This window comes from Grus americana, chromosome 3, assembly GCF_028858705.1.
Source record: "Grus americana isolate bGruAme1 chromosome 3, bGruAme1.mat, whole genome shotgun sequence".
Lineage (NCBI taxonomy): Eukaryota > Metazoa > Chordata > Aves > Gruiformes > Gruidae > Grus > Grus americana.
In genome coordinates this window covers 69,009,877-69,037,830 of record NC_072854.1, presented here as the reverse complement: position 1 = coordinate 69,037,830, position 27,954 = coordinate 69,009,877, and the positions used below count along the sequence as shown (strand labels likewise).

Sequence of the window (27,954 nt, the reverse complement as noted above, 5' to 3'; positions counted from 1 at the left end):
ATCCCTGTCCATCACTGGAACCTGGGAGAGTTAGAAGCAGTAATCTGGGAAAGTCTTAAGAAAGAAAAGGCCCAATCTGCCAGCAAGATCCCACGTTGACAAGCCGTGGGAAGAAATGGGCCTATGTTAGCATCCATATCACAAGGCAAAGTTCAAGTCCTACCATGAAGCCTGAGTATTTCAAATAAAATTGGCCAGTCATCTCAATACAAGGGATGAAGTTGCACAATGCAATTAGGAAAAAGGCCTGTTGGTGCTTGATGAGATAGTCAAGCTCCCGTGGGGTTTCCAACAAGTCAGAAAATACACACCTCTGCAGTCTGGAGACTGGATTCGTGCCAGTCAGCAAGTGCATCTTTCTTTTTTAAAATCACATCTTCTGTTAGATTAGATTTTTGTCAACTGGTCAATACTAACAAGCTTAAAATATTCTCAACTTTTGACCTTTTTTGTCTTGATTAAGCACAGTTTATGTGACAAATAAGAAGTGGGGGTAAAATCACCCTAGCTGTGCTGATGCTAAATGTAGCTGCCTTGCACAAATGGAGTGTCACCGAAATATTGAAACCCCTGTAATAATAAAGAAACTTGTTGTGACGCTGTTCCCGCTTGTATTCAAGCAGGCGTGTAAGTGGTGGTGCTGGGTTTCAGCTGGAGGATGTGGTTGTCTCCTGGAGTCCCTCAGGTTTCAGCCAGTAGAAGCTCCAGTCATTACTAGCAAATTTGGAGATTGCTCGCAGGTGTCTGAGTTGCCAAAGCTTGCAGACATAGTGGTTAGTGTTTAATGGGGTTCTGCTGAGAAAACCATGAGTGGTGACACCGATGGTGTCAGTGGCTGCTGAGGTAAAGCCTATGATGTAATGGTGACAAGAGCGGCCCTTGATGAAGGAACTGATTGTGGCTAAATATTAAACAAATTTAAATGCCAAATGAGGTGTGTCTTTTCATCATAGGCAATTTCCTTTTTTGCACAGGAGCCAAAGTGTAAAGATGGGAGCGAATACTTTGACAGCAGAATGGACAACTTCACGACGGACACGCTGGCACCGTCACAGCTCTCCACTTTGCTGTGGTCACCTGGCTCCAGCCACGTCCTGTCCCAGAGAAGTGAGTCCACCAACGCTGTCAGCAGCGATGCCCTGAGGCAGAACATTTATGAAAACTTCATGCGAGAGCTGGAGATGAGCAGGACGAACCTGGAGAACACCGAGACCTCATCAGAAATGGATGACTCCAGCGGCGAGTCCCTCAGCTCCTTGGAGCAGCTGGATTTGTTGTATGAGAAAGAGCAAGGAGTGGTGCGCAAGGCAGGGTGGCTGTTCTTTAAACCCCTGGTGACCCTGCAGAAGGAGAAGAAGCTGGAGCTGGTCACACGGCGAAAGTGGAAGCAGTACTGGGTCACGCTCAAAGGTAAATCACTGCATTGCTCCTTCGGCTTGGTGGCAGCAGTTGTTTCCATTGAGTCTCAGCAACTTTTTATGCATGCTGGTTTCTCTAAGTAGGTTCAGGGGATCAGAAATTCATAGAATCATAGAATGGTTTGGGTTGGAAGGGACCTTAAAGATCATCTAGTTCCAACCCCCCTGCCATGAGCAGAGACACCCTCCTCTAGACCAGGTTGCCCAAAGCTCCATCCAACCCGGCCTTGAACACTTCACGCCTAACTTTACACAGTCTACCCACATGCTTAAAGTGGAGAATGTGCCCACTAAATTGAGGTGGTGCTCAGGTGTTTGGTATTGCATACGCAGCCTTGCATTTCATACCGTAGCAGGAATTGTTTTGTCTAACTTCCCAGTTTCTGTACTCACACAGAGTTGGGGGTTTAGAAGATGGTTTAGGGTGTTTGGACGTCAAAGACCAAATTGAACCAAAACTGAGATAAATAGAGAAGTTACCCCTCCATAGCAGGGGAATTCAAAATTTAAGGATCAGGAGAAGTCCCCAGTGCCCGATTTCCTGTCACAGACACACGGTTCCTTGGTCTCTGCTCTGAAGTTTACTTAAAGTTGGGTAAGTTAATGTAAAAATATTCAGTTCATTTCTAGTACTTCAGGTGGCAACATAACAAAGAGGTGAACTCCTCGTGCTAGAGCATTTACACAAAAAAAGTGGGTGATTCAGGGCATAGGAGGCCGAAGCAGCAGCAGAGGAAGCCCTGCAGTGCCCGAGGCTTAGCTGCCATGGACCACTCCCAGGGCTCGCCAGTCTCCCTCCTTTCCCCGGATGGTCTTTCACCTCGCCTGCTCCCCATAGTACCAACCCCTTCTGGCTTTCGGCATGCCCACCTTCCCATCTCCCCCAGCTGCTCCTGCTGCGAAAGAGCCCCGTGGGAAGGCAATCCACTCACGAGGGGATGCTGCTGGCGGGGTGCGGGGCGATTGCTGTGCTCAGCGCTCGCGCTGCGTGTTGATGGCTCAGAGTAATAGAGCAGGTAGGTGCGCCGCAGGGAGTCTGCGGGTGTCAGGAAGTGTGAGAAGGAAAATAACATCTATTGTGGGGAGGAAAGGGAATGTAATGGGTGAGTTGATAGGCTTTTTTTTTTTTTTTTTTAATTGTATCCAAAAGATTTGCCTTTTAGTAAATATAATGCTAAGTTAATGAGTAAGGAAATGATAAAACTTAATAGTTTCCTAGCATATCTGGGACTGGAGGAGAGAAAATAACAACATTCCCACATGTTGCCCTTTTCAAAATTCTGCATGGGTGTAGACCTGAAGAAAAAGGAACAGCAAACACCAAGTGCTGGGAATGTTGTCCTTGATAGTGATGATTTAAAAGAAGCAAACTCACAAAAATGTAGCAATTCTGCTAATAATTCAGAGACCTGTTATCAAGGAATCAAAATGTAGGCAGTCTTAACAGTTTAAATCACTTATCCTGATCATCAGATAACATGATTCATGCTTACAAGCAGTGTATACAAAGGGAAAAACAATATCAGAATGCCACCCTCTTATTGTATGTGTTTGCGTTATGGAGTATGAATATGAGTTTGATCTGCCTCTTCTAAAATTCAAGTAGTTTCTAATCGACCCTATCAAAACTCTAAACTGAAGTACATTATATAGTAGTACTTCATGCATTTCTGGGATAATGAAGCTCTGGGAAAGCATTTAGGTGCTTCGTGTTTGGTTCTGTGCTATAAAATTGGTTTATTGCTGACTTTGAACAAGTCAAGTCCCTTCTTGCTACCTGAATTTCCCCAGCTATAAAAAAGGAATAACAAAATTCTTTGTAAAAAGCTTTATTAACTTCTGACATTATAGGAAGTATTAGATACAACACTTTTTACTTTGGATGGGTGATATGGCTGCATTCATGGTGCAGAATCTCTTCCGCTTTCTTAGCTGTTTTAAATATACATTCCTCATTTCCTTGATCTCGTACCTTTATTGTGCTGTGGAGACTTTTGAAGCCAAAATAAACTTGCCTGTCTGGATATCAAGGCGTAGTTCTGTTTTCACAATATGCTATATCAAGATCAAGGCACTTGCTTTGGTTCGCCTTATACAGGGTTTTGAATAAATCTGTATTTAATTTGTTCATGAAGTTTAAATAGCCAAGATATTTTAAAATATGACTTAAAATAGCCACATATGCAAATAGAGAACAGCATGTTTCTTTGCACTCTGTTGAGATGTGTTTAATTATAAATATGCAGAAGGCTTATAACCATCTGGTTACCTGCCAGACTTCAAAGCATGTATGTCCTGAGGCCTCTGCTCTGCTTTCAGGGCCACCAAGACCTGAGCTTGAACAGTAACCCTTTAACAAGAGGAACTCACTTTTCCATCTGTCCTGTCTAATTATTTTATTTTAACGAAGGAAATTGTTTTCCCGTTGCCCTCCCCCTCCAGTTGAAATTTTGATTAAAATACTTGGACGATAATCAGTCCCAGTGGGTCTGTCAGAGTTTATGAAACTAGCTGCTTCCAGGGATCACTTGGCTTGACCTGAAGATATACCTGGGGTGCCATACATCTAAACACACACGCCTGCCCTTCAAAATATTTTATTTATGTACCTCTAAGCTGTCAGGATAAAAACCAATGTTTTTTTAGCTATCTTTTTGATAAAGCATAGGGCAAATATGGGAGTTTAAAATAGAACTTAATTTGCACTTTCCTAAAATGCAGAAGTGGAAGTGGTTGTACAGTCCGGCTGCTGAACACAAGAAAGGACTTGGTTTCGTTGGTTTAGTTTGCCCTGTTATGTTGAAATGATGGCAGAAGTGCCATGCCTGATATGCAGAGTGTAACAAACCATATTCTTCTTTTCCAACTGCAGAGAGCTCCAATTGTTTCTGTGTCATAAAGAAAATCAGGTGAGGGCTGCTAAGGGGAAAGGATAGGACCAACTCTGTAGGGTTTGCTTTTACCCTAAATATTCTGCCAGAGACTCTGGACAGTAATAAGAAAAGGTGCACTAAAGCAGTATAGAGGCATTTCTATTTATTGGATTCCTTCCTTTGAAAACTTTTCAGTCATCAGATGATTTGGTCAGTAACCTCTGATAAATATTTCTCTTTTTCATCTAAGTGTTGTACACTGGCACTGGAGAATGTGATGAAATCCATCTGATAGATCTCACTTTTCATACACTTTAGATTTGGGCTGTATGAGGATCAGTGTATTCCACCATTTTTCACAGCAAATGTGCCCTATAGACCCTAATGGGCCCATCCTTCCCCTTTACCAGACAGAAGAATCCAAAAAACCTTGGTTTTGGTTCTGATTTCCCATTTGACCTTCGAGGAAGCTCACCTCAAATTTACATGACTTTGGATGATGTGTCTGGGATTTTTAGTACAGAGTTAAGTGTAAATGTTAGAGAAGTACTAAAATAAGTTTGAACTCTGTTTTTACCTAACTACTTTAAAAGCATCCACAAAAGCAGCATAGTTATTTTGAAGGTTTTACAACATCCCCTTTATACATACTTCCTAGGCATATTTGCATGTGCATACGTGCACAGAGTGTATCACACAGAGAAACACCGACAGCCTGAAGATCAGCAAGTCAACCCAAAACTTCAGTTTTGGTGCTGCCCTGTGCTGTGGTGCCTCTTTGATTTGAAGGAAAAACAAGAAAAAATGGACTATAGAGATAACAATGCTGTAGCCCTAGCAAACTTAATCCTTATATTGGCTGAGTTTCAAGTCCTCTACTGAATATGTATAGGGGTTACAGCAGTAATATATTCAGGGATTAGTGCGCCCTAAGGGACCACTGTGATCATTTAGCCTCTCTCGCTATGTAATACGGCCATAGGTCTTCTCTAAATTAATTCCTGAATAAATTTGAGCATATCTTTTTGAGAAGACTCGCCTTGCTGCAGAATCCACCACCAGCCTCAGATTTTTCTAACTGCTTAGGTTATTCTCAGTTTTCAAAGTGTATTTATAGTTTCTGATCTTAGTTCTTCCAGGTTAAACATTCAGCCATAGTTTAGTATTAATTTATCTTCCAAATTAAAAAAAAACCAAAAACAAACCAACAAACCCACACAACTCATTATTAAACTGCCATTTCCCAGGGATGAATTTTTCTCGATTATTTTCTCTCAATGCGCAGCTAGCCTAAGAAATTCTTGAGAAAGACGGGATAGTTTTTAACTAGATTATTTTAGTAATGCAGTTCAGTCTGTGACCCCTTGGACAGGCAAATCGGTGCATCTCAGAGGACAGTGGATTATAATGTGGGGTGGGGATGGAGGGGTCAGGCCCTTCTCAAGCCAGCTTCACTGCCCAAGGCAACATGGCAATGTAGTCCTGCTGGGGAATGGGATCAAGTCTCTTCTGCTGTCCTCCAGAAGTAATTCTTCTTGTTATACTCAGGATTGTCATCATCAAGGATAAAGTTCACTTTCTGGATGCAAGTCTTGTACCTGACATGTTATACTATCTATGAGACTGAACATGCTCAAACTGAAATTATTCAGATTGTGTTCATTGTCCAAGTCCACAATTTGCAGATAGATTCAAGGAAATCCAGTTTAAATTCGAGAAGTTTATTCACGAAGCATGTTGTTTGAAGACAAAAGTTTCTGCAAATCTTTTCAACAAATACAAAGATTTCTTAAGTGGCTGTTATGAGAGAGTTGGTTCAATTTAATAAAGAAACACAAAAGCTGATTTAACTAAGCAGGTATTAATCTTTTCCACATGCTTTAACATTTTAATAGGCTGACTTTATTCATAGAATTGCAGAATAGTTTGAGTTGGAAGGGACCTTTTAAAGATCATCTAATCTAATCCCCCTGCCATGGGCAGGAACACTTGCACTAGATCAGGTTGGCTTTGAACACTTCTATATTGAGGTTTCATGTTGTTGTTTTTTGATTCAGTCTATGAGTGTTTCTTGTGTCCCTATTAGATGTTTGTTGCAAGTTTTCATTAAATTCATCATTAACTTTTCCTGTTCTCCAGTTTAGAAGATTTTTCTGTTTTCTCTATTTTGAAAAAGGGCCATAACTGACGTTCCCTGACATTGAAGGGTATCTTAATCACAAAAGCATTAATATATGAGAACTCAAACATGAGATCCAGAACTTACTTTCTCCTCATGGTTTTTGTCCCTCTGAACTGCAAAGGTTGTACTCTGCTGTTTTATGAGACCTATGGAAGGAACTCGATGGAGCAGAGCAGTTTACCTCGATACGCCCTCTTTGCAGAAGACAGTATAGTACAGTCTGTTCCAGAACATCCCAAGAAAGAAAATGTGTTCTGTCTCAGCAATTCTTTTGGAGATGTCTACCTATTTCAGGTAACAGTATGCATACATAACTGTGGTTGTTTCCATTTTACGATGCATTTGTGAGTATGCACATGCATGTATATGATTGTATATATACATACTTACACACATCATGCTTGAGCCTTTGACTTAAAAACAATAATACAGTTATACTATTATACTGTACTATTATAGCTTGATTTAAGCGTGTGGTATGACTTCAGGTATATGATATCCGTTGGCTCAGTTAGTTATGGATCAGAAATAAAAAGAACAGATCACAAATCTGCAAGACATTTTTGGTATCTAGTGGCTACAAGTTTCCAGAACATCAGCATTGTTATAATCTATTTTTTTTCATGTCTATTAACATTTCACCCTTACAGAATGATGGGCTCATCCCTGAATCTGGTGGCCTCAAACAGAGTTTGCTTTAGTGAGGCGTTCAAAAAAGAAGGCTAAAAATAATCTAAAGATCTTGGCTGGTTAACTACATCACTGGAAATGTTAATAAAGAACAGTATTATGTGGAACTGCCTGCATAAAAACATGTTGATTCATAAGCACACTTGCAAATATCTCCAGAGACACTTTGTGCAGACGTACTCTTTTTACCTCGCTGTCCTCTCTCCACTAACTTGGCATATTTTAAGCAAGCACCTCTCCTCAGACCTTAGATGTAAAATCCTCTCTGTTGCTGTGTTACATGCAGAAGAGGAGGTTTATCTTTGAAACCTGTTGGTTTTTACCTTAATTAATTGGAGGGATGAAAGATGCAAGTCACATCTTTCCCAAAGCTTGTGGGGCTATGTCGTGCTCGTGAAGGCCTCAGACCTTGCAGATCTAGGAAGCAGAAGCTGAAGGTTGGAGGCAAGTCATGACAGAGTGCAGGAGAAGCTCGCAGTTCTTTTATTTGCACAGCTTTAAAGATAAAACCTTATTGCATTGGTTTTAAGATAAAGTGCCTAAGATCTTGGTGAAGCCATCAAGCACTTCATGTCCTAGAGCTGCTGATTTTTAATTTTTTTTTTCCCTCTTGTCTGCTCATAATGTTGCACCATGATTTGTCTCACAGGCGACAAGCCAGACGGATCTGGAAAACTGGGTTACTGCCATACATTCAGCCTGTGCTTCCCTCTTTGCGAAGAAGCTTGGGAAAGAAGACACTGTTAGGCTGCTGAAAAATCAAACCAAGAGTCTCTTCCAGAAGATTGATATGGATAGCAAGATGAAAAAGATGGCAGAGTTGCAGCTCTCAATTGTTAGTGATCCAAAAAACAGGAAGGCAATAGAGAATCAGGTACTGGAAACAATATTTTTACAGAAGCGTATTTATCATTATGTCTTGCTTTGGGCTCTGTCAGTGCTTTCTAGGCCTGAGAGTAATTGTCTTGGGAAGAGCTGGCACAGTAGTCATAATTATTGCCAGGTTTCTACAGCGATCCAGAGCAGCACGGGAGGTGGGCTCCTCAAAGCTGAGGATCAGACCAATCTGGTTTATGAGCACAAAGCTATTTCTTTTCTCTTCTGGAAAAACGTAACTAATTTTCACTGGTTTATGATATACTTGGCTGTTAATAATATCTAGCTGTTACATAGCAGTATCTCAGTATAATCCCAGGCCCATCGCTGGGTAGCTTGGGAGAGCTGACATACTACAGACAAAATGTTTGCATCCAAACTTGTGTCTAGGCTAATTTTGTTTTGTTGCAGCAAGAAATGAGTGAAGTCGTCATTTGGCCTTCCCCTGCAAATCTGAGTATGGCTTCTTAATGCCTGATGTGGTATTCTCAACACGTTTTCAAATTATGGTGATAAGAACACCTGAATCTTGGCTAATGCAGGAGCTTAGTGCTGAGGAAGATTCACCACTAAGATTTGTTTTTAAAACAAAAACAGGAACGACCCCCCCAAAATTTAGTGTTCATGGTGTGTACGTACCTTGGGATTTTAGCCAAGCCATGCCTAAGACAAAAGGTCAGGGCAGACTGATGAGCAGCTAAAACTGTTCCTCAGTGAAAATGGTCACCTTATTGTCTGTACGGTGGTGCATAGACATCAAGCCTTACTGTGCTCTCACTTCCAGCACGTGAACCAGGAATCACTGCGGTGACACCTTATGGAAGTACATCTAGAGGTGTTGACATCTTCCCCATGTCCCCAGTTTTGCAGGTAGCAACTGGCAAAAGATGCTTTAGACATGTTTAGTGTTCAGGCAAAGGCTTCACTACCCAGAGCTTCTCATATACTAAACTTGTCTAGTAATTTAGCCTAATAGATCTGTGGACTGAGGTTGCTGTATCTTTTATTATTAGGCCATTAGCAGAAGACATCCGATAGTTTGGATTCGTTGACTGGTACTTGTGAGCCTATCCCTACCTGCCTTTCCAGTCAGAGTAGCTATTGCTCTGTCATTACTTTAGGCTGCACATTATTGCTTCTTGAGTAGCAACTGAAGTTTATTTCCTTTGATCCAGTACAGCATAATTATGTTTCTTTGGTTAGTGGAACACTTTTAGTTTCATAAATTTGATGCTTATAATATTTAAATTTCTTACTATACTGGTTTGAATTTGAAGGGCAGACTGACTGATACTGACTTCCCTGTCAAGTTCCTGTAATGCACTTCAGTCTGAACCTGTGTGAGCAGAGCTCAATAAGTATGCAGGTTTGTGTAGGGATTTGTGGTGCAGATGTTTATAAGCCCTTTGAGTGCACAGATGTTCATAATTTATTTCCAGGTCACTTTATTTTATGGTCCAGAGCCTAGTGAGGTGAATGGAGGAGGAAAAAAGTTAAGCATCCCTTTATTGTAGTAGGTCTTGAGACCTAGAAGAATATACAGACTTCTAGAGATGTCTAGTACTTGTAACATGTGATTAACTGAGGAAAAATCCTGATGTATATTAACTTAATTTACCCCTCCCCCCATTAGATACTGATGCTGCTAGCTTATCTAGAGTCAGCTGAAGAGTATTAATGATGCTCTCTTAATATCTGCTAATTAGATGTTCTGACCTTGAACAACTGCCATTGTTTTCCAGCTCAGTCCCTGGAAGAGGTTGGTTGTGTTCTACTAGAACTGAAATCCATCACTAGGGCCGCAGAAGATTTATTCCTGTTAATCATCCGTCTGTGAATGTCTCAAAACATTGAATGAGAGCAAAGCAGTGAGACAAAGAGTGAGATGGATCATGTGCAAACATCCACTAGTTAGCAAACAATAAATTTATAATGAGCCTTTTCTCCAGTCTTGATCCCTTTGATCTCTATAAAATCTCTCCTTACAACTGAAGGTTTGTTGGCAAAGTTGCTTTAGAGAAAAGTCAATAGATAACTGAGTTACCTAATCTTTTGATTTAATGTCTCAGAGATGGGCTTTTGCAAAAGAAAAAAAAATCTTGATGCAATTAGTAACCAAGAATTCTTAAGATACTTAGTAAGCTAACAATTTTGAAGGAAACATTATTCCTGAGGGAGAACTTTGCATGTATGTAGCTCAGTTGTTTAGTAACTGTGGTTGTTTAGTTGTCTTTTGCCCATTTTGAGTAACAAGGGGAATATAAATTCTGGGTTTGGTTTTGTGTAAATTTGGTGGTGTTTTCAATCATGTGGCAGTTATGATTCCTCCATGCTGAAGTATATTGTATTGCCAATACTGTAGTTTATAAGCATGTGCTGGAAACACTGGTGATATATTTTTGGGAATTCAGCGGAAATAGTGTGATTGATTTCAGAGGGACCATAGTGCTTTTTTGTGTAGAAGGATGAAGCACAGTCTTAATTTCTTTCCACTGGGGAATTTTCCTGGAAACTGTGATTTCTAAATCCTTTCTCCTTTTCCTTCCTCTTCCTCAGAAAAGCAACCACCCAGCCTCAACTTTCTATTTTACTTTCACATCTGTATTGATTTAAAAACAATACTTCTCTGCGGAAGACTTAGTAATTCACAGAGCTTTACAAGCAAGCAAAACCTTTTCTTCTTTCACAGTTACCATCACCTGAAAGACAGTTGCAGTAAGGGAACCTGGACTTCTAAAATTGCTATAGGTTTTTTAAGGTACATACATGTTTCTTTTTGGTGTCTGGTAAATGGGCTGGAGAAGCTCATCTGATACCATCTTTTACATTTAGTAGATTTGCAGGCTAGGAGTTGATAAAGCTAGTGCTAAACAGAAGTAGTGCAAACAAAAAATGACAAGGAAAATGTTGGTTTTCTAGAGAAATGATTATTTTAGAGACTTGATGCTATCCAACTGGTTGAGAAATATCTGCAGCCTTGTGGCCTAGATCAGGGATTCTCTCTATGTGGGCTTACTGGTCCAATAATAGACTTAGTAACTGTTTTAGAGAAGGTGGCAGCCCTTCAGATAGCCACTGATATCGTTGGGCAGTTTAGAAGAGATCAGCGAAGCATCTGGGAGAGCAGCGTACGTACAGCAACCAGTCCCAGTAGGCCACTGGCGGCATGGCTGGAAATCCCAGCTCTGCACATACTACCTACAGCCACGTGTGTTTATATTACTGTATGCAATAAATATGTTGTGGGTGGTGGTATTCCCCCAGGGTGTAACTTTCCCCCTAAACCAAAGAGAATTAGGATGAAAGGTAGCAAGTTTGAAAATCCCCTGGCGCTGAGATGAATTCAAAGCCCGTGGAGTCACAGCCTTTAAAAAATGTTAGTTTTCCTAGCTGTTTAACCTGCTAGAGAAATCACGGTGTTTGCTGTGAATATGGAGCCCTGTCTAACTGCTACTGAAGCTAGTGAAATGGATTATTAGCATTTATTTGGAGCTCTTTTAAACAAAATATTGCACATTAAGTCGAAAGCGAGGCTGTCTGTGCTTGTGGAACTGTTTTAATGGTATGGAAAATCTACCTCACAGTGAGGGCACCGCAGCTCTGGGTGTATTTCTTATGTACTTGGTACATAAATCTATTGTGTTGTCTCATTTTAGAACAATAATATGGATAACAGTTTCTTGAAAGCATTCTGGGCTTTTCAAGTTTTAATATATTGGTATAATCATGTTTTCCAAGCTATTCAGAGGTTTCTGATGTGATTCATATTTTCTGTGCACATGATACTTAACTTACTTATCAGATGGGTTATGAACATAGGTATTTACTTACAGGCACTGAAATGATGAGGCATTAATGAGAAGAACAGGCACACGCTTGGAGATGATTTTAATGGAAGTTTGTGTCCTCCAACTAAAAGTAGTTTATCTGTTGCCATAAAAATCAAAATGAGGGGATCAGTAAGGTGGTGTCCTGTTTACTCTGGGTAGTTATTAAACCCATTAGTACCTTTCTTCCCTTCCCTGTGGTGGTCTTTGGCTTTTTACACAGAGCATGACTTTATTACTTTTTTTTTTTTTTTTTTTTAAATGTACCTGACACTTTCTCTTTTCTCTTATCTCTTACATTTATAGGAAGGTGACTGGAATAGTTTGGGTGATTTTATTCTTCAGGCTCCCCAAAGCCCAAATTTCATGTCTTCATTTCCTTTAAACTGTCTGATGAAATATTGTCTGAAGTTCTGATGAAAACTCCAGTAACAACACTCAAAGAGAATTCTTTCAGGGAGCTTTGTGAGCACTGGCCAGTTTTGCTGCATACAAATTCAACATGAATCACAAAACAGTTACTTTTCTTTCTTCCATAGTTTCCTAAATTAGAAAAAATCTTCAGTTTGGGTGGTCTTTGAACTGGCTAGAGCAGAGCTCGGCTTCCTCAGAGATTCAGTACTATTTCTTTTCGTGTGTCACTTTCCAGTGTGGGATGGTCCTTGTCTACATCATTAGCAAAATCCTTCTGGTTGTTTGGTAGTAGCCAGTCACTAAGGAATGAAGCAAGTAGGCAGCCAGGAAAGTTAAGGAAGGTCATCTCCATTCTCCTCATGGCTGTAATTGCTGTTTTGCAGATGGGTGAATTTCTGTCTTTGTTTCACAAAGATTTAGTACAAAATAATGAATAAACTGTTACTGAATGTGGAGTGGCATAGTGTTATCTCATATGATAAAGCTGCCAGGGGGAGCCTGTGCAGTGAGGGCTGGTCTTCTGGTTTTTGGGGAGGGGCAGCTGGATAATAAGATTCAGTCACTTTCTTAATTACATCTCTAGCTGTAGACATACATGTGGTACTGACAATTTCAATCAGATTATTGACAAGAATGTAAATTAGGTACACGTGGGTGCACTTTTGTGCTATCAGTGGTATAGGCAATAAGATTTCCTCTATTTCGGTTAGAAATTATGATTTCTGCCCTTCCAAAACAAGCAGAAAGATGACATTTATTGTAAAAGATGTTGTTGTCTTGTTATTTCAGGAAGTTTTCCTAACTGTTTTTTAAGTTACTAGGCAGAATGAAGACTAAAGGGTATTGCTAATTGTACATCATTGTTTTTGTACTCTATTATATTCCCTTTTTTATTTCTTTGAGCTAAAAGTTATGACAGTATCCTTGTAGTGTCCTTTAAAGTAATGGAATTTCTGGGAGAATTATGTTTTTGTGCTTGTTAGAGTTCTCTTTAGGAAGTAATGACAATAATAATCTTTTCCTTGTCCCCAGAAACCAAGTGACTCATATATCCAGATGGGTACAATATGAATTGTGTCTGAGAACCAGGGACTGGAATGCAAAGAGTTTGGTGTTGTTTGTAATGTGGTCAAAAAGCTGTTCATATGAAACAGCAGCAGAAGTTTCTTTTAAATCCATAGAGTTCCCTACATCAGCTTGCAGAGACACTTTCCATCTGGCAAGATGATGTTGTGTAGGGGAAAATATCTGAATTTTTTACTGCTGTAGATAATGAATTTTATCAGTGAGGAGCTCATGTTTCTGTATGGCATAAGAACTGTTACTAAACCAAATCAGTTTTAGAGGCTTAAGCATGGAAAGAAGGCCGGCCTCCCTGTGCATCTTTTCTTTTGTGCTACCTTATGTAAGTGCCAAGTGGAAAACTGGTATTTTGTTATCAGTTGAGCTGCCCAGGAAGTTTCTTCCATCCTTCCTGTAGGTCCTTGAAGTATTGCTACTTCAAGTTGATACGGTATAATTTCTGGCACTGCTTTCCACCCTTCACATACTGGTTTAGGGTTTATAACACTGAGCTTTTCTTACTTTGTACAGAACAGGTATTTGAAAATGAGACAGTCCTTCCCCAGCGCCCCCCCCCCCCCCAAAGACACTGTTTGTACCGTACTATAAGAAGGGCAAGGAGGCAGGGACCATCCCTGAGCAACGCTACTGGCACTGCTTTTGCTGGGACTGTCGGGATCCTCCCTTTTACAGTCTGCAAACCCTAGGCATATTCTGGTGGAGGTGCCACTGGAAATGTCACCTGCAGAGAGGACTGCGTAGCACGTAGGAGCTGTGGATCTCCATGTCACCTGCTGGAAACCGTTGGTCTGTATTGTCTGGGGGAATGTATTTGCTCCTTGCCTTTCCCAAGCTCCCACTTTAGAGTTTACCTGTAGAAAACCTAGCAGGGTTATTGAATTAAGAGATCTGCTTTCGAGCGTCTTCCTTTAGCTCATATGTGTGTGTGATTTAAAATATAATTAATTTACAATTGTTTCTTAGTGTCTGAATAGATTCTTCACTAACCTGGAGGAGAATTGGCTATTTATGTTCTGAAAATAATCATTACTGCTAAAGTACTGCCAAAAGTACTGTGCTGATGTTCTTTTGTATGTCAACTCTTAAAAACTCGTTCCTGAACTAAGTCTTTCATGCAAATGCTCATCCCTTCTCCTAGCATTCTGCACATAATTACTGTCTTATCCTTACACCAGGCTTCCTTGCATGAGTTCTCCTAGTGGCCCAGGCTAAATAATTCGTGGCCCTAATTTTTAAGACTTCCCACATTTTGCTCGTTTCTCTCTCTCTGCCACAGCCTCCTTTTTTCCTCTACTTTACAGGGATCCTGTTAGGCTGAATACATTTATTTGGGTGGTCCCTCCTTGCCTTTTTTCCAGGTGCTCTTATACGACCACTAAACCCAGAAATCCTTGCCTAACGTTTGCCTGTACTGAGAATGCCATCCTCCCTTTCCTCTAGGAAAAGCCTTTAATGCTTTTCCTGGAACTTCACATGGAGGTTTGAAACAGTGACTGAGATGATGGTTTTGGATGCCTCGGGTGATGTAGCCGGCGGTGCAGGCAAGTGCAACAGCTGAGCAGGTCACAAGAGGAGCTCTTCACGTGTGCTCGATTGTTTTGGCATGCCTCACATCAGGCCATATCTCCTAGCGGACTCGCTTCATGTTGCTGTTGGCCTTTGTCACCCGTTCCTGCTCTCACAGCTGTCTGGTGCATCCACTTTCCCCTTTGCTTTCGAGCATATTTCAAACGGGCCGTTTTGTCTGTGCATGATGAACTTAAAGTCCTTGAGCCGTCTTTTGGGCAGTCCTCCCACGTGGGGCAGAAATTTGCCTCACACAATAGCAGAATAAGGATCGTAGCAGCTAGTCTGCAGGCTGTAAATTAACTTCATGGTCCAGGTCATACTGCGCTTTGAAGTCGTTGCTTTTTTATTTGTGTGCTTCCCCCATTTAGTCCTCAAGAATATAAATCTTTAGGAAGAATTATCATAGTTTAAAAGGCTTAGACAAATAGCAGCTGGTATTGGTTCGTGGTCTCCAATTGGTTCCAGACATCCCTGGTTTTGATAAGATTACAAGACAATTCCAGAAATTCCCTGCCTACAGCTTTTGCTAATGCCATTAAATGTAACGTCGTGATTACCGATGCTTTTGGAGCTGATTAGCTAGCATCCTGTGTGACTGATAAACACCCTGATTTAATTATTTCTTCAGAATGTCCTCATGTTGTACCTCACTCCCCCTTCTTAAATTATCTTTATTTTAAAATACAACTTAGTAGAAATGTTCAATGGGGATTTTTAAGAAGGCTTCAGGAACACAAGGATGCCTGTGTTCAGCTTGTGCTCAATGGGGACAAGATGCTCCACTCCAGCAACAGCCAGAACAAGCCTTGCTCTGTTCCGGAGCTATTCAAAGTTGGCTTGGCTTTGTACCAATGGAGGTGTCATCCCAAAAGGAAAGACTTCACCTGAATTGTAGCTTTTGGCTTTGTGAAAAGCTGACATCCATGTTTTCATTCTCGTTGAGTGTTGACACAGAGAAAGAGCTTGTCACAAAACCTCCTATTGGAGTTGTCCCATGCGTGAAGTACTGACAAGCAGAAAAACGCTCTGTGAGGAGTCTCTGAGAGCACAAAGAATGCAAAGTAAAAGACAATGATCAAATAAACACCTCCTCCCCCCCCCCCCCCCCAAAAAAAAAAAAAAAGATTATTCTTTCTGGGGCACAAAGGATGCATGTTTTGAATGTCTGTGGTGTAGAATTAGATGAGGCATCTTCATTATGTGTATATCTCTGTCCTTTTTCTTTGGACTTCTGTGAATTGCTCTCATAAGCTTTTGTAAATTCTATCTTTTGCTTTTTATAGTTATTCCGTGAAAGATTTTTTTTTAAAGTGTACTGTAAATTATAATTTTGCATTTGCAGACGTACAAGATAGTCTTCCCTTTCTTCACCCTCCCTGCCAAATTAGATTACTTCTTACTTCCAAAAGTATAGCCGTAACTGATGCCACAGTTTGTGAGCACATGTGTAAGGAAGGCAGAATAGGTAATTAATGTCTCAGTTGTAGTACAAGCCTCAGCACTGTTTTGTTGACAGGGCCTTTTTTCATTGCTTACTTCTTCGTTCTTGAAAGTAAGAGACAAGATTCTTGTTTAATTCTTGTGGTACTTGGCAGCGTTATAAGGAAACTAACGTGATTTTGCTTTTAGATGAGCCTGCAGGTCATAGTTCACCTGAGATTTTTATTATATTTACCAGCCTGTTTTATGAGTCACAAAGGTGTTTGTCCCAACCTTGGCTAATCTCGGCGTGAGGCGATAATGTTCTGTATGCACAGAGACAGGCAGAGCGTGCCAGTGAAAGGCATGAAGTCAACGCACGTTAGAGAAAGCGTGATGAACTTTCCCCGCAGCCCTAAACCACCTGTTTGAACAACCAACATGTAGTCATTGGAGCTGACATTGGAAGATCAGCATTGTCAGGGGATTTTAACAATCTTCAGTACATGAACTTAGTGTACATTAACCTAATGGACGTGCCTTTTCTCCTTTCCCATGTGTGAATGTGCCTACTCTATTAAACACAGCTGCCTTTTTATTTGTACTATTTATCGGTATTAATGTATATTGTATGCTGTGGGGCAGATTTTAGCTGCAACTACCAGTCTGTAAGCTGGGGAAATGTAAGGCAAAATTTGACTTTTGTGCAGTGCATAAGAATATGTGTTTGTTTAGATGAGCGTGTATCTACACATGTACTTAAAATCTGTCATCTGAGTCAACTTTATTTGTCTAGTAAATATTTGAATCTCTTCACTTTCCTAATTTTACATTGAAACTGGATTAAGCTGTCTGTTACATCTGCATGTACCTGTGTTAGATATGTTAAAAAATTACATGAAGGGTATGTATACATTCTTGCTTTTGGTCCAGTGATTTGTATTGGGCATGTATAGCTCATTTTTGCAGTTTGCCTGAGCATAAGCATGTCTTAACCTATTAGTCAGACAAAGAACCGCACATGCTTGTGTTGCCAATACTGTCTCCTGTTTACATACAGAGAGGCTATAGGATGATAGTAATGAATGAGCAGGACCTATCAGTGTAGCTACTCCACTTTGCATGTTGCATTAGTGTAGCTATGCAGCTTTGTTTTCAGCCAGCCAGCTATACGATCTAAGCTCATAAAAATGAAGGAAACAAAACTAATCTCTAAAAAAGAGAGAGAGAGAGAGAGAAGGGGGGGGGGGGGAAGCCTTTGTGAACCACACAGTTGTGTTTTTATGTAACTGCTTTTGTGGCTATCAAACTACCCGAAGTTCATGGTATGTTCATCTTGTCAGTATGCATTTAAGACCACCAGCTTTGTTTTATTTCAAGCCATCTTTTGGGTTGATGTAACACAATATGACTGAATGTGTTTTGGCAGGGAATAACTAATCTAATCCATATACCACCAGATGAAAGTAATTTACTATGGGTTTGTGGAAGAGCTTGAATTTTCAGTGCAGCCCACAAAGACATTTTTCCCCTTTTAATTGTCCCTTTTTATATCTAAACAGATCCAGCAATGGGAACAGAACCTGGAAAAATTTAACATGGACCTTTTCCGAATGCGATGTTACCTAGCAAGTTTGCAAGGTGGGGAGCTCCCAAACCCGAAGAGCCTTTTGGCTGCTGCCAGTCGTCCTTCAAAATTGGCACTGGGGCGGCTCGGCATTTTCTCCGTCTCATCCTTCCATGCACTGGTAAGTCCAAATGCACTTTTCATGGATGCATTACACAAAGCCATCATTAATATTGTACTTAGATGTGGAATTGTGTTAGGATAATACATGGCTGCACCCAAATGTATTGGCTCAGACAGCCCTGTTCCCTTCTCACCCTTTCTGCCAGTTTCTTGACTGCAAAAAAAAAAAAAAAAATTTCTTCCACAGACGCTGACTTTGAAACCCTGAAGATATGGCTGTGACTTTTTTTTGGCCCCTGAGGACTCCCAAATTGGGTTCTTCTGACCTATATCTAAAAAAGAAACAAACCAAAATATTCTTCAGCTGCAGATGAGTCATTGTGTTGAAATTTTATCACCACGATTTCACCTCCACTGCGTTCAGGGTTTAAAGTGTATAGGAGCTAAGTCACTTGGAGTGAAAAGACCCTAACACTGAAATTCCCAAAAGTGATTCAAGTCCCTCTGGGCTGACCTGATCTTTTTTTCAGGTCCCAGAGGAGTCTATTTTTCAGGAACAGTTTGATAGTGCCCTGAAGAGGAATTATTTTTCTAGGGAGAATCCAAAATTATACATCACTTTGTAAGAACTGTGGCCTGTGTTTGCAAAGAAGAATGAGGGAGATCCTCAGCTGCCGTAAGCTGTTCTCACCGTGTCGGCTTTAGGTGAAGCGTGGCAGCAGCAGGTTCGCCTCTGCTCTTTAACCTTGGCAGGGCTGGGAGGCTGATCTCAGCACAGAGGGGCAGACCACGTTTGCTGCGTGACAAGTCAGTCTGAATAGTAGACCTGAAAGTCCCGTCAGGGAACGTGTTTCTCTCTGCCACTGTTTTTATCTGTGTGGTTTATGTCATCGCTTGTTAATAACTCAGTGCCATAGCACGTTTATCTCCTATGTTTGGCAATTTTGAGAGTCTCTCTTCCTCTAGCAATTTCATATCTGAAGATAGGTTATCATTCTTCTTTGGAGTCTTTTCGTTAACTTCTGTTGTACAGAGCAATATTTTTCTCAGTTCCTCCTTTCCTATGACCTTCTAATTTTGCCCCATGGAAAAAAAAAAAAATTACACTACTACACCACTGGAATACCAAAACAAGCATCACTGCTGAAAGTTTAAAACACTGTCCTTGCACCTTGGCGTGTTACATTGAGGTAAACTGAAGTAACTCTCATTTGATGCCTTAAGTTGAAATAATTGTCAATATTTTGCTCTTATGGAAGTGATATAGGAAGGCCTGTCTCTGTGTTTAAATAGATCTGCTCCAGGGATGAAGCTGCTCTCAGGAAACGTACCCTATCTCTGTCACAAAGAGTCCGAAATAAGAAGGGTTTATTTTCTTCGCTAAAAGGACTGGACACATTGGCAAGAAAAGGAAAAGAAAAGCGACCTTCCATAACTCAGGTAGATCTTATTTGCTGGGGACAGCATAGAAGGGCTTGTTTCTGCTGGGGCTCATCCTGTGAGGTGCTGTTGGTGCACAGGGTAGATGTCTGTTCATCAAATTTGCATTCGCAGTTTCAGTAAACATGGCAGACTTGCAACAGGGGCATCACTTGTGAAGAGTATATATCCAATTTGGGGTTTTGTTGTGATAAATAAGGCTGGTGAATGAGAGGTTTTGACCCAGTGGGATAGTTCATTATCAGCAGCACGAGGCCCATGGGATTTGGATTTGTAACAAAACTTGTGTTCTTGTTTGGCAGTAGGGTTTCTTTGGAGATAGCCTGTACGCACAGTCCTTAACACAGTGTTTTGCTGGCTTATGACGGGGACTCTGAAGTACTGCTGCAGTTTAGTGTAGAGTAACACAGGTGAGTCTTCAAGGGAAAAAGAGGAGAGACTGGCTGCAAAGACAGCTGTCTTTGGCATGGCCTCTCAAATCAACACGCCATTTTAGCCAACAGGAGAAGATCGCTGTCGCGCAGGAGGCCGGCTGCAGCTGACTAATAAAGCCGTGCAGTTTTACACCAGCTGAAGGCTTGGCTCAGGTTTGACGCGCTGGGGCAGGCTGGCCCCAGGGAGAGGGGCTGTGCTGCTGCGTGGCCCCGCTGAAGGGCTGCGTTACGGCTAATGAAGCTACAGCATCTCACAGGGTCGTTTTCTCTTTGTGAAGTTAATGGCTTACGCACACATTCAGTGTAAACCCCACACTTCAGGAGCCCATATTTTCTCAATAAAAACAAATGTGAAACAAAAGTTCGCTGCCTACTCCCTGACAAAAAGGTAAATAACAGCAGAGACGCTTCCTTGACGGTGAGGCAGAAGATGTAGAGGTGCACCCACACTCAGGACATTACCATTTTCACTAGCCTTTGCCATGTCTGCTATTTCTCCTGCAAAGCAGGGTTTTGTGCATTGTTCATTAGATGACTTTGCTCCTGCTGTTCCCTGGCCCTTGTATTTTGATTTTATTAGTTAAAAATCTATGATCAGCACTTGAAAATTGTCTGTTCTTGCATGTCTGGTAATCTGCTTGTGGAATATTTAAAGAAGCCTATCTGCACGCATACTGCAATAGTCCCAGAGCTGATGCAACAGATTTAATGTTGCAAAATAATACATCAGGATTTTCTAGTCTAGTGGTTTGTATTTTTAATAGGTAAATATTTATCGATGTGTTGCACTGGGATTAAGCTTCTTTGGGTGACTGTTGCACATTTTAGCATATCGATGGAGATGTGATTACAAGTGAAACTGAATAAGAATAAAACTCAAGTCTTTCTTAAGAAAGAGGGAACCCAAGGAGAAATTTTCTCCCAGTCATCCTTTTTACATAATTTCCCCTGCATTCCCCAGCAGATGAGGCTGGTCTGCAAGTTCTGCACCTCTATTTCTTTATTAATAAAGAGCCCCGAGGGAACGGAAGTTATGCCCCTTAGCTCCGTTCCCAGCAGAGCTGATACCTCACACTGCCTTAGCTGGGTAATATATCCTCCCGTACGCTTTATAGCCCGTGAAGGGGATTCTGCAGAGCTTGGGGACGGGGAATCTTATTTCTGTAGCAAGGAGAGGAGGCTCCTGCTGCCCTCCAAGAGCTTTTCCGAGCGTGGAGGAGGGAGCCCTGGCGCAGGCAGAGGTGCCCCTGGCACATCCTCACCCTGCTTATTCCAAACCTCGCAACCAGCTGGCACAAAGAAGTGTTCATTTTCATCCACAAGCTGAGGTTCTTGATTTTTTTTTTTTTTAATTAAACTTCCTACAATAAAATTAAGGAAATGTCAATGCTGAGTGTTGCCTATGAATAACATCAGGCTAAGACTCATAACTATAGAAGTGAGGAATTTTTAAGGGCATGGCTTGAAAACTGACCCGTGAACCTAGAAGGTGGCTGAAAAGGGAACCACGTCCTTGCTCAGGCTTGTGTGTATGCACATAACTGTATATCAAAATCAGAATAGGCCTGAGGCTGCCTTTCTTCTTGTCTCTTTCAGCCCACTGGGAAACTAGGTTAAGCAGAGAAGTGGAGCTGGCTTCTCTGCTCATTGTGCTGCGACGTCTCTGTCAAACAATAGGTTAAAAATGTCTTGTTTTCTTGGATTTAATTAAAGTTCATTTGACTGGAGCTGGTATGTTTTAATCTGCCATACCCTAGCTTCAAAATTAGATGGTATATTCTTGAACATCATTGTGTCAGAGAAGTTTTTGATTTTAAGTTTAATTTTATGGTATTAATAAAAAAAAGATTCACAGTTTCTATGCTGGGAGGCTTTAATAAACATTGATGAAGTGGCTCAGTTAATAAAACTTCACTGTAGCAGATGGGGGATGTCTAGGCTCACATTATCCTCAGTTTCTTAAATGCTTATCTGCTTTCTTGTGTCTAAATGATAAACTGTTTTGAGAAATCATAAACAATAAAATACTTTGATTACATCTGTGGGTGAGACAAGGAAGAGGAAGTTCAGAAGTGGTTCCCTTTATTTGCATTGGCAGAAACTGGATTTCATATGAAATTTTAAGAGAGTTTGTGATTGTCTTGGATTATCTAAAAGGCTTTTGCTAGTCCAAAAAAAAAAAAGAAAGGGAAAAAAGTAAAAACCAAACCAAAAACCCCCAAGCTCAGATGTAAGTTTGATATTGTCCTGATTTGTTGACTGCAGGAGGAGTTAAAAATTGCTATTTATATTTGCCTTTGTGATATACTAGTAGTTAAGCTTTCAAAACAGATGGGGAACGTAAGTCTCAGTTTCTGCTTTCATCACTTCCAAAGCAGACACAGTAGTCAGCTATTTTCATTACTTAATAGTGTGGGTTTTGGGTCAAGTATGCCTCTAAAGCTAAGCTAAAAGTTTCCATCGATAGTGTCAAGCTAACTGCTCAGTTAGAAGAAACGAAAAACTATAGGGTAAGAAGTTTTAGAAAACAGCAACAATGATTTGAAATAGTTCCTTTAAATCATTATGAGCTTTATAGCTGTAGCTAACAGTATCCCAAAGGGTGAAACTATAACTTCGAGTGTAGTGCATGATTTGTAGGTAAATAATCTTATTAATAAACAGTAGATAGGAAAAAACAACAACATGCACACTTACATTCAAATATGTTTAAAAGTATTCATGTAGCCTGAAAGAGAAAACTTGCTTAAATTTTCTTTATAGAGAGAAATTTGTATTTCTTTAATATTACTTCTAGTCAGAATAAAGCCATAAAAAGTACCAAAAGATCCCAGGGGTTTAGCAGGTTGATACATATTTATTAATTTTGTTTTAATTTTTATTTTTCCAAATAATTTACCTAACACAGATAAGAAATAAAGGGGTTTATTTTTTTTAACTTATTTATCTGTGATATTTTTAATAGATTTTTGATTCAGCTGGAGGACACGGATTTGCTGGTGTCCAGAACTCAGCCAGCTCTGCTGAGGTAAGATATGCCTGTCCTCATTCTGCACCATCTTGTTTTTAAATTCCTGAACATATTTCACTAAGTGTATGATGAAGCTGTTTCAGAAACCCCACAGAGGCTGATAAAATGCAGTTAGTGTTAGATGGCAGGATTACAATTCTGCTAATGAAACCACTTTAACATAAGTTTCTGAACATGCATGGTAGCCCTTTAAAAAAAAAAAAAAAAAAAATCCCTAGAAGCTTCTTCACAACACTAATCCTTACAGTGTGTACACTGCCTTAGAGAGATTTGACACCGAGCTTGTTTGAAAGCATCCTTCACAGTATGGCAAAACCCAAGGTGTATTTTTCCCCTTTGCCTACTTCAACAAAACCTGTATATTTTTAGTATAAAGGCAAACAAAGTCTAATTAAAGTCTGTGGAGCATACCAGCAGAGAAGTGTGAGTTAATATATGGCTGGAGATTTCCCAAGTAAAGGAATAGGAAGCGGCATCCCCTCAGCAGCTTTACTCAGTAAATAGCTGCGGCTGATTTTCTCTGGTGCCCAGGAGGAGGAGAACTGCTGCCTGGAACAAGTCATGGTCCCTCCCAGCTCCTGCAGCCTCCTTGGGGATAACATCACTGTCCCCCAGTCTGGAAGCAAAGCTCCAAAACCCTTGATCACATACACGTGGGACCACTGAGTGTTGTACTGCGGGGCTCACGCAGACAGAATCCTTCTGCCTCGCTAGTCTTGTGCAGGCTCCAAATAAAAAATTCAAACTAAGTCTTAGGCACGGAGTTTCTGGACTTTGCTTTCTGTATGGTATAGCTGGGTTTCTTTAATGGCAACATGTGCCAGACTCAAAGGGGTGTTTGTCTACCCATCTACCCCCGTCCCTTTTCCTCCTTTGTTGCCTGATATACCCCTGATGTAGCTTAAAATTTGAAAGAAGACTTTAAAAAAACTCATACTCCAGTACTCTTCCCTTTCAACTGAGTTTGTGTACCAGGTATTAGACAAAAAGTCAAAATCTGCCTTTAAAATGAAATATTGCTCTTGAAAATGATTAACTATAATGAAGAGTGATAACAAATCTTGTGAGGAAGATTTGGACAAATTTCATCATTTTTCATAGGTTTTTGTGGGGTTTTTTTGTATCATTATGTGCTACACGGTTTATTTTCTCATCAAGTGCGTTCATGTCATGGCTACTTAAGAACGGAATATATAATTAAGCAGAAGGTATCTCCCACTGACAGCAGCTAATGCTATAATTCTGTTTTGCCTCCTGAAAGTATCTTCACATGTTACCTGTTCTTTGAGGAAGTATTCTGAAAAACCTGAATTCCCTTAGTTACTTGACCACTTGCTTGTTATGTCCTGGGGTGGGAAACTATCTAAACCAAATCACTCCTCTCTTTTCAAAATAAATTATGATTAGGAGAGATTTCTGAGTGAAATGATCTCAGATGTCCTGTAGAGAACACTTAAAATTTCCTCCCGAATGTACCATTGGGTGTGGTGTGAGATGGCATCCATTTCCCACCTCAGAGACAGTAAACACAATTAGTTCCTGTTCGATCCTGTTAAAACGTGGAAAGATTTGGTCCCTCCCGAACCTGAGTGGAGGTAAAATCTCTCGGGTGCACCCCCGAAGGTTTCTGCACCAGTCCCTCAGTTTAGCACCGACCCTCTCGGGGTTGGGAGGCCGATGGCGCTGCCTTGTGCAACGGGGCCTGCTCTGGGTCTCCTCTCCTCTGGCGCAGCAAGTGCATTTGCTTTTCCAGAACCCTTTTGGGGAGACAGAGAAAGGTTTTGAAGGTGCCAGGGAGCAGGCAGAACAAAGTCCTCTCTCACTGGTGCCATGGCGGGGAAGGGACAAGGTCTGGCTCTTGCAACGGGGTTTACGTGTTCTCCGAAGCTGCTGGGTAAAACCAGCCTGCTCCGAATTCCGGCGGACACTCGTGGCCCCGCTCCCTGGGTAGAGGTGGCCGGTGTGGGGACAATGTCGCTGTAGATTTTGGGGCCAAGCTTTTACAAAGTTTAGCAGGGTTGTGTTTCAAGACTGAAAAAGCCCACCCCAATTTAGATGCTGAAGCAGAGCTCTGGAACTCAACCTTATTTCTAGAAAAACATTATCATCATTATTATTATCGCACCCTTGTTTCTAAAACCATTTTTTTTAATGGGAATTAAATATAGCGTGGGCATTTTTAAGATCCTGACTTTTTGATGAATCATACGACAACTCAGAAATGATTCATCGTAACTCTGAAAACCGTTACTTTGGCATAAGCAGCCCAGTTTCATTGGCTGATTTCAAATGAAAAAAACCCGAACACCCACCATCACAACTTTTATAAAATGCTACCTGAGGACTGCAGTGAATGACGAATAGTGAAGTCTGCCAGAGACGTTGTGTTTTCCCTGAAAAGGATGATAAAACCAGAGGCAAATAGTGGGGGAAATTATGAAGTAACCTGTTGGTCCTGCAGCAGCCCTGTGGCACAAAGTGTGACAGTCTGCAAATCCTGGCACCTATTTCTGGAAAATTGGATGGGTTGTTATAACTTTATGCGGCAATGAATGAATGAACTATTGTAGAATTAGTCACTGCAAGCATAACAGGAAAAAAAATCTCTTTTCATGTCAGATTTTCTGAGATGGAAAATGTGGATGAAGCAACAGTACCTTGACTGCAGTTAAGGAACATAGTCATGTTTAATAACAGAGGCGAGTTTATCTCAAGGCGTATGCTTGAGCACCAGTGTACGTGGCAAGGAAAGGAAAGCATGTTACTCTGGCTGCAGAACTTTCTGTCCTGTCTTAAAAGCTTCTGGAAGAAGGTGGCCTTAAACCTATTTCTTGTCACCTTCATCCTCTGTTTTCAGTTGGTTTTGTTTTTATCTCTGGCAATAGTAAGATTTATTTCTGTCGGACAGATTTGAAGAACTACTGTTGCAGTGCAATAAACCATTGTGGTAGTTACAAACCTCTGAGCTGCTGGGAGCATCTCCCTAGCTGAGGCAACGTATCTTCGGTTTTCCCTGGAGGAAGCCGCCAGAGAATTCAGTCTGACTCGTTCCTGCTCAAGTCTCGCAGCCTGTCTGCCTTGCCCTTTCTCCTTTTTGTTATTTACACCGTGGAAGGAGGTCAGCATTTATTCCCAGACACTTGATTTAGTGCTTTCTGAGAGGACCATGCTTCTATGGGAATTATCTTCAACAACACGTTATGAGCAGACTGGAACCACAGCCACCGAGGTGAAACTTCACCTGGTGTAGATTTCATCACTCCATTAATTGCAGTAGCATAACAGGATTCCTGTTATATATAGTAGTTGCTGGATTTTAGTAGGATTTCCATGGACCTGTGTTAATTGAAATTTCATTTTCAACTAGTTAAAAGGGACAGTTGAGCAAGATATATAAGATTCATGAATGCTATTAGGTCATTAATATTATTCCACAAAACCAGCATTACTCTGGCATCAATAACCAAATTATTACTGTGCTATACTCTGAGTTGGTTGCAACCTGAATTTCTGCATTGTTTGGTAATTACCTGAATAGGGTTGCTTACTCCATCATATTCACAGCCACGGTTGTTATTTGGAAAAGCAAAATAATATTGGTGTCTCTCTTGCTACTGGTAGATTGTTGTCAATAACTTTGCTGCCTGCAGCAAGGGAAGCAGTCCCTGTGCAGTGATTTTACTGCAGCTTTTAATTGCAATGCACCCCATGGCTTGTGTCCCTGCAGAGCCAGGAGGAAGAATTGCATAATCAAGGGGTTTTATCTAGGGAACAAACTCCCCCCCCCCCAACCCAAACAAACAGAACTACAAAGAAAAAGCATTAGGGAGGTAGGCACTCCTGAAAACAGCTCAGAATATCTTAAGGTACGTCTTGGGTGGCAGTTCTGCCACTTTACCAGGTTATTGTCCCTTTCCATTGACTGTAAGGGGAATTGAGGGACCCTGTCTGCGTAAACTTAAATGCCTTGACGTGGGTTTTTAAGCGACATGCTGAATACGTAGACCCAAATATACAGGTGAAACTCCACATTCTGAACAGCTCATTCTCAGTGTTTTTCTTCTCCGTGTGTGGATCTCTTTGAAACATGTAGCCTGAAGTGCAGTACAGGAGGCAGTGTGAAAATGAAGGGTGAGAAAATGACAGGGAATTTATTCAGGGTGGATGTTGTTGTTTGATCAAGCAGAGTGGCTTTGGAACAAGGGTGAATGTGAAGCAAAATGGTAAACAGGCAAAATACTCTGTGCTACCTATGAAACAATATGTTCTTAAACTGTAAATAGAATAGGAACGCCTTATTCCTGCTGTAGGCCTTTATTATGTTATGGCAAGCCTTGCTCCACAGTGCTCTCTGCTGGAAGTTTACTATATTATCATTTTCTGTCAAAATCACAGTAATTTGGGGTTGGGTTTTTTTGCATTTGTTAATTAAGTAAAATTGTAGTAGTCAGTTGTTCTTAAGAATTTATTCGCACTGCACTGTAATATCAGGTAGCTACATATTTTCACTTCGAGTTAAATCAACAATTAATATAAGATAAAGGCATAAAAGCCTGTGAAGGGAAGTGCAATCCAATCTCAAGAAAATCAAGTCTTTGACAGTGAATGAGAGCAGGTAACAGAACTTTGTCCCTGTCTTGCCAAGGGGGAATACACAGTACCGTGTCTAAATACATATCCACTGCAAACTGCTGATGTAATTGTACTTTTGGGGGTTTCTTGCAACACCCACGTATGTTGTACATTTCTTCCTTGTTTCCAGCAGCAAGTCGATGACTTTTTGAACGTCTACTGCTCAGTGCCAGAGAGCATCCAGAAGGAGAGTGCTTGGGAAACACAAACGTATGTTCACTTCTGTGATGGCCAAGGAGTGGCGCTGACCCTCAAGCCAGAGCACAGGGTGGAAGATGTTTTGTCTTTGGCGTGCAAGGTACTCATTTTTCGTGTACGATTGCACCTTGTTAATAGCTGTGGACTTGAGAAGGAATGTAATATATCAGGGGATGCC

General features: G+C 40.9%; 1 protein-coding gene across 2 annotated transcripts in view; it reads left to right on the top strand.

The window, feature by feature from the left end:
• TIAM2 (TIAM Rac1 associated GEF 2) overlaps nt 1-27,954 on the top strand; it is a 91,219-nt gene that overhangs the window by 7,236 nt on the left and 56,029 nt on the right. The window contains exons 3-9 of one of the 2 annotated variants that reach the window (XM_054821531.1): nt 975-1,410; nt 6,595-6,767; nt 7,813-8,037; nt 17,914-18,099; nt 19,335-19,481; nt 22,881-22,943; nt 27,712-27,876. In XM_054821531.1, the coding sequence (XP_054677506.1) occupies nt 975-1,410; nt 6,595-6,767; nt 7,813-8,037; nt 17,914-18,099; nt 19,335-19,481; nt 22,881-22,943; nt 27,712-27,876 (1,395 nt within the window). Of the gene's footprint in view, nt 1-974; nt 1,411-6,594; nt 6,768-7,812; nt 8,038-17,913; nt 18,100-19,334; nt 19,482-22,880; nt 22,944-27,708; nt 27,877-27,954 lie in introns of both variants that reach the window. The other variant, XM_054821530.1, reaches the window with a different exon arrangement.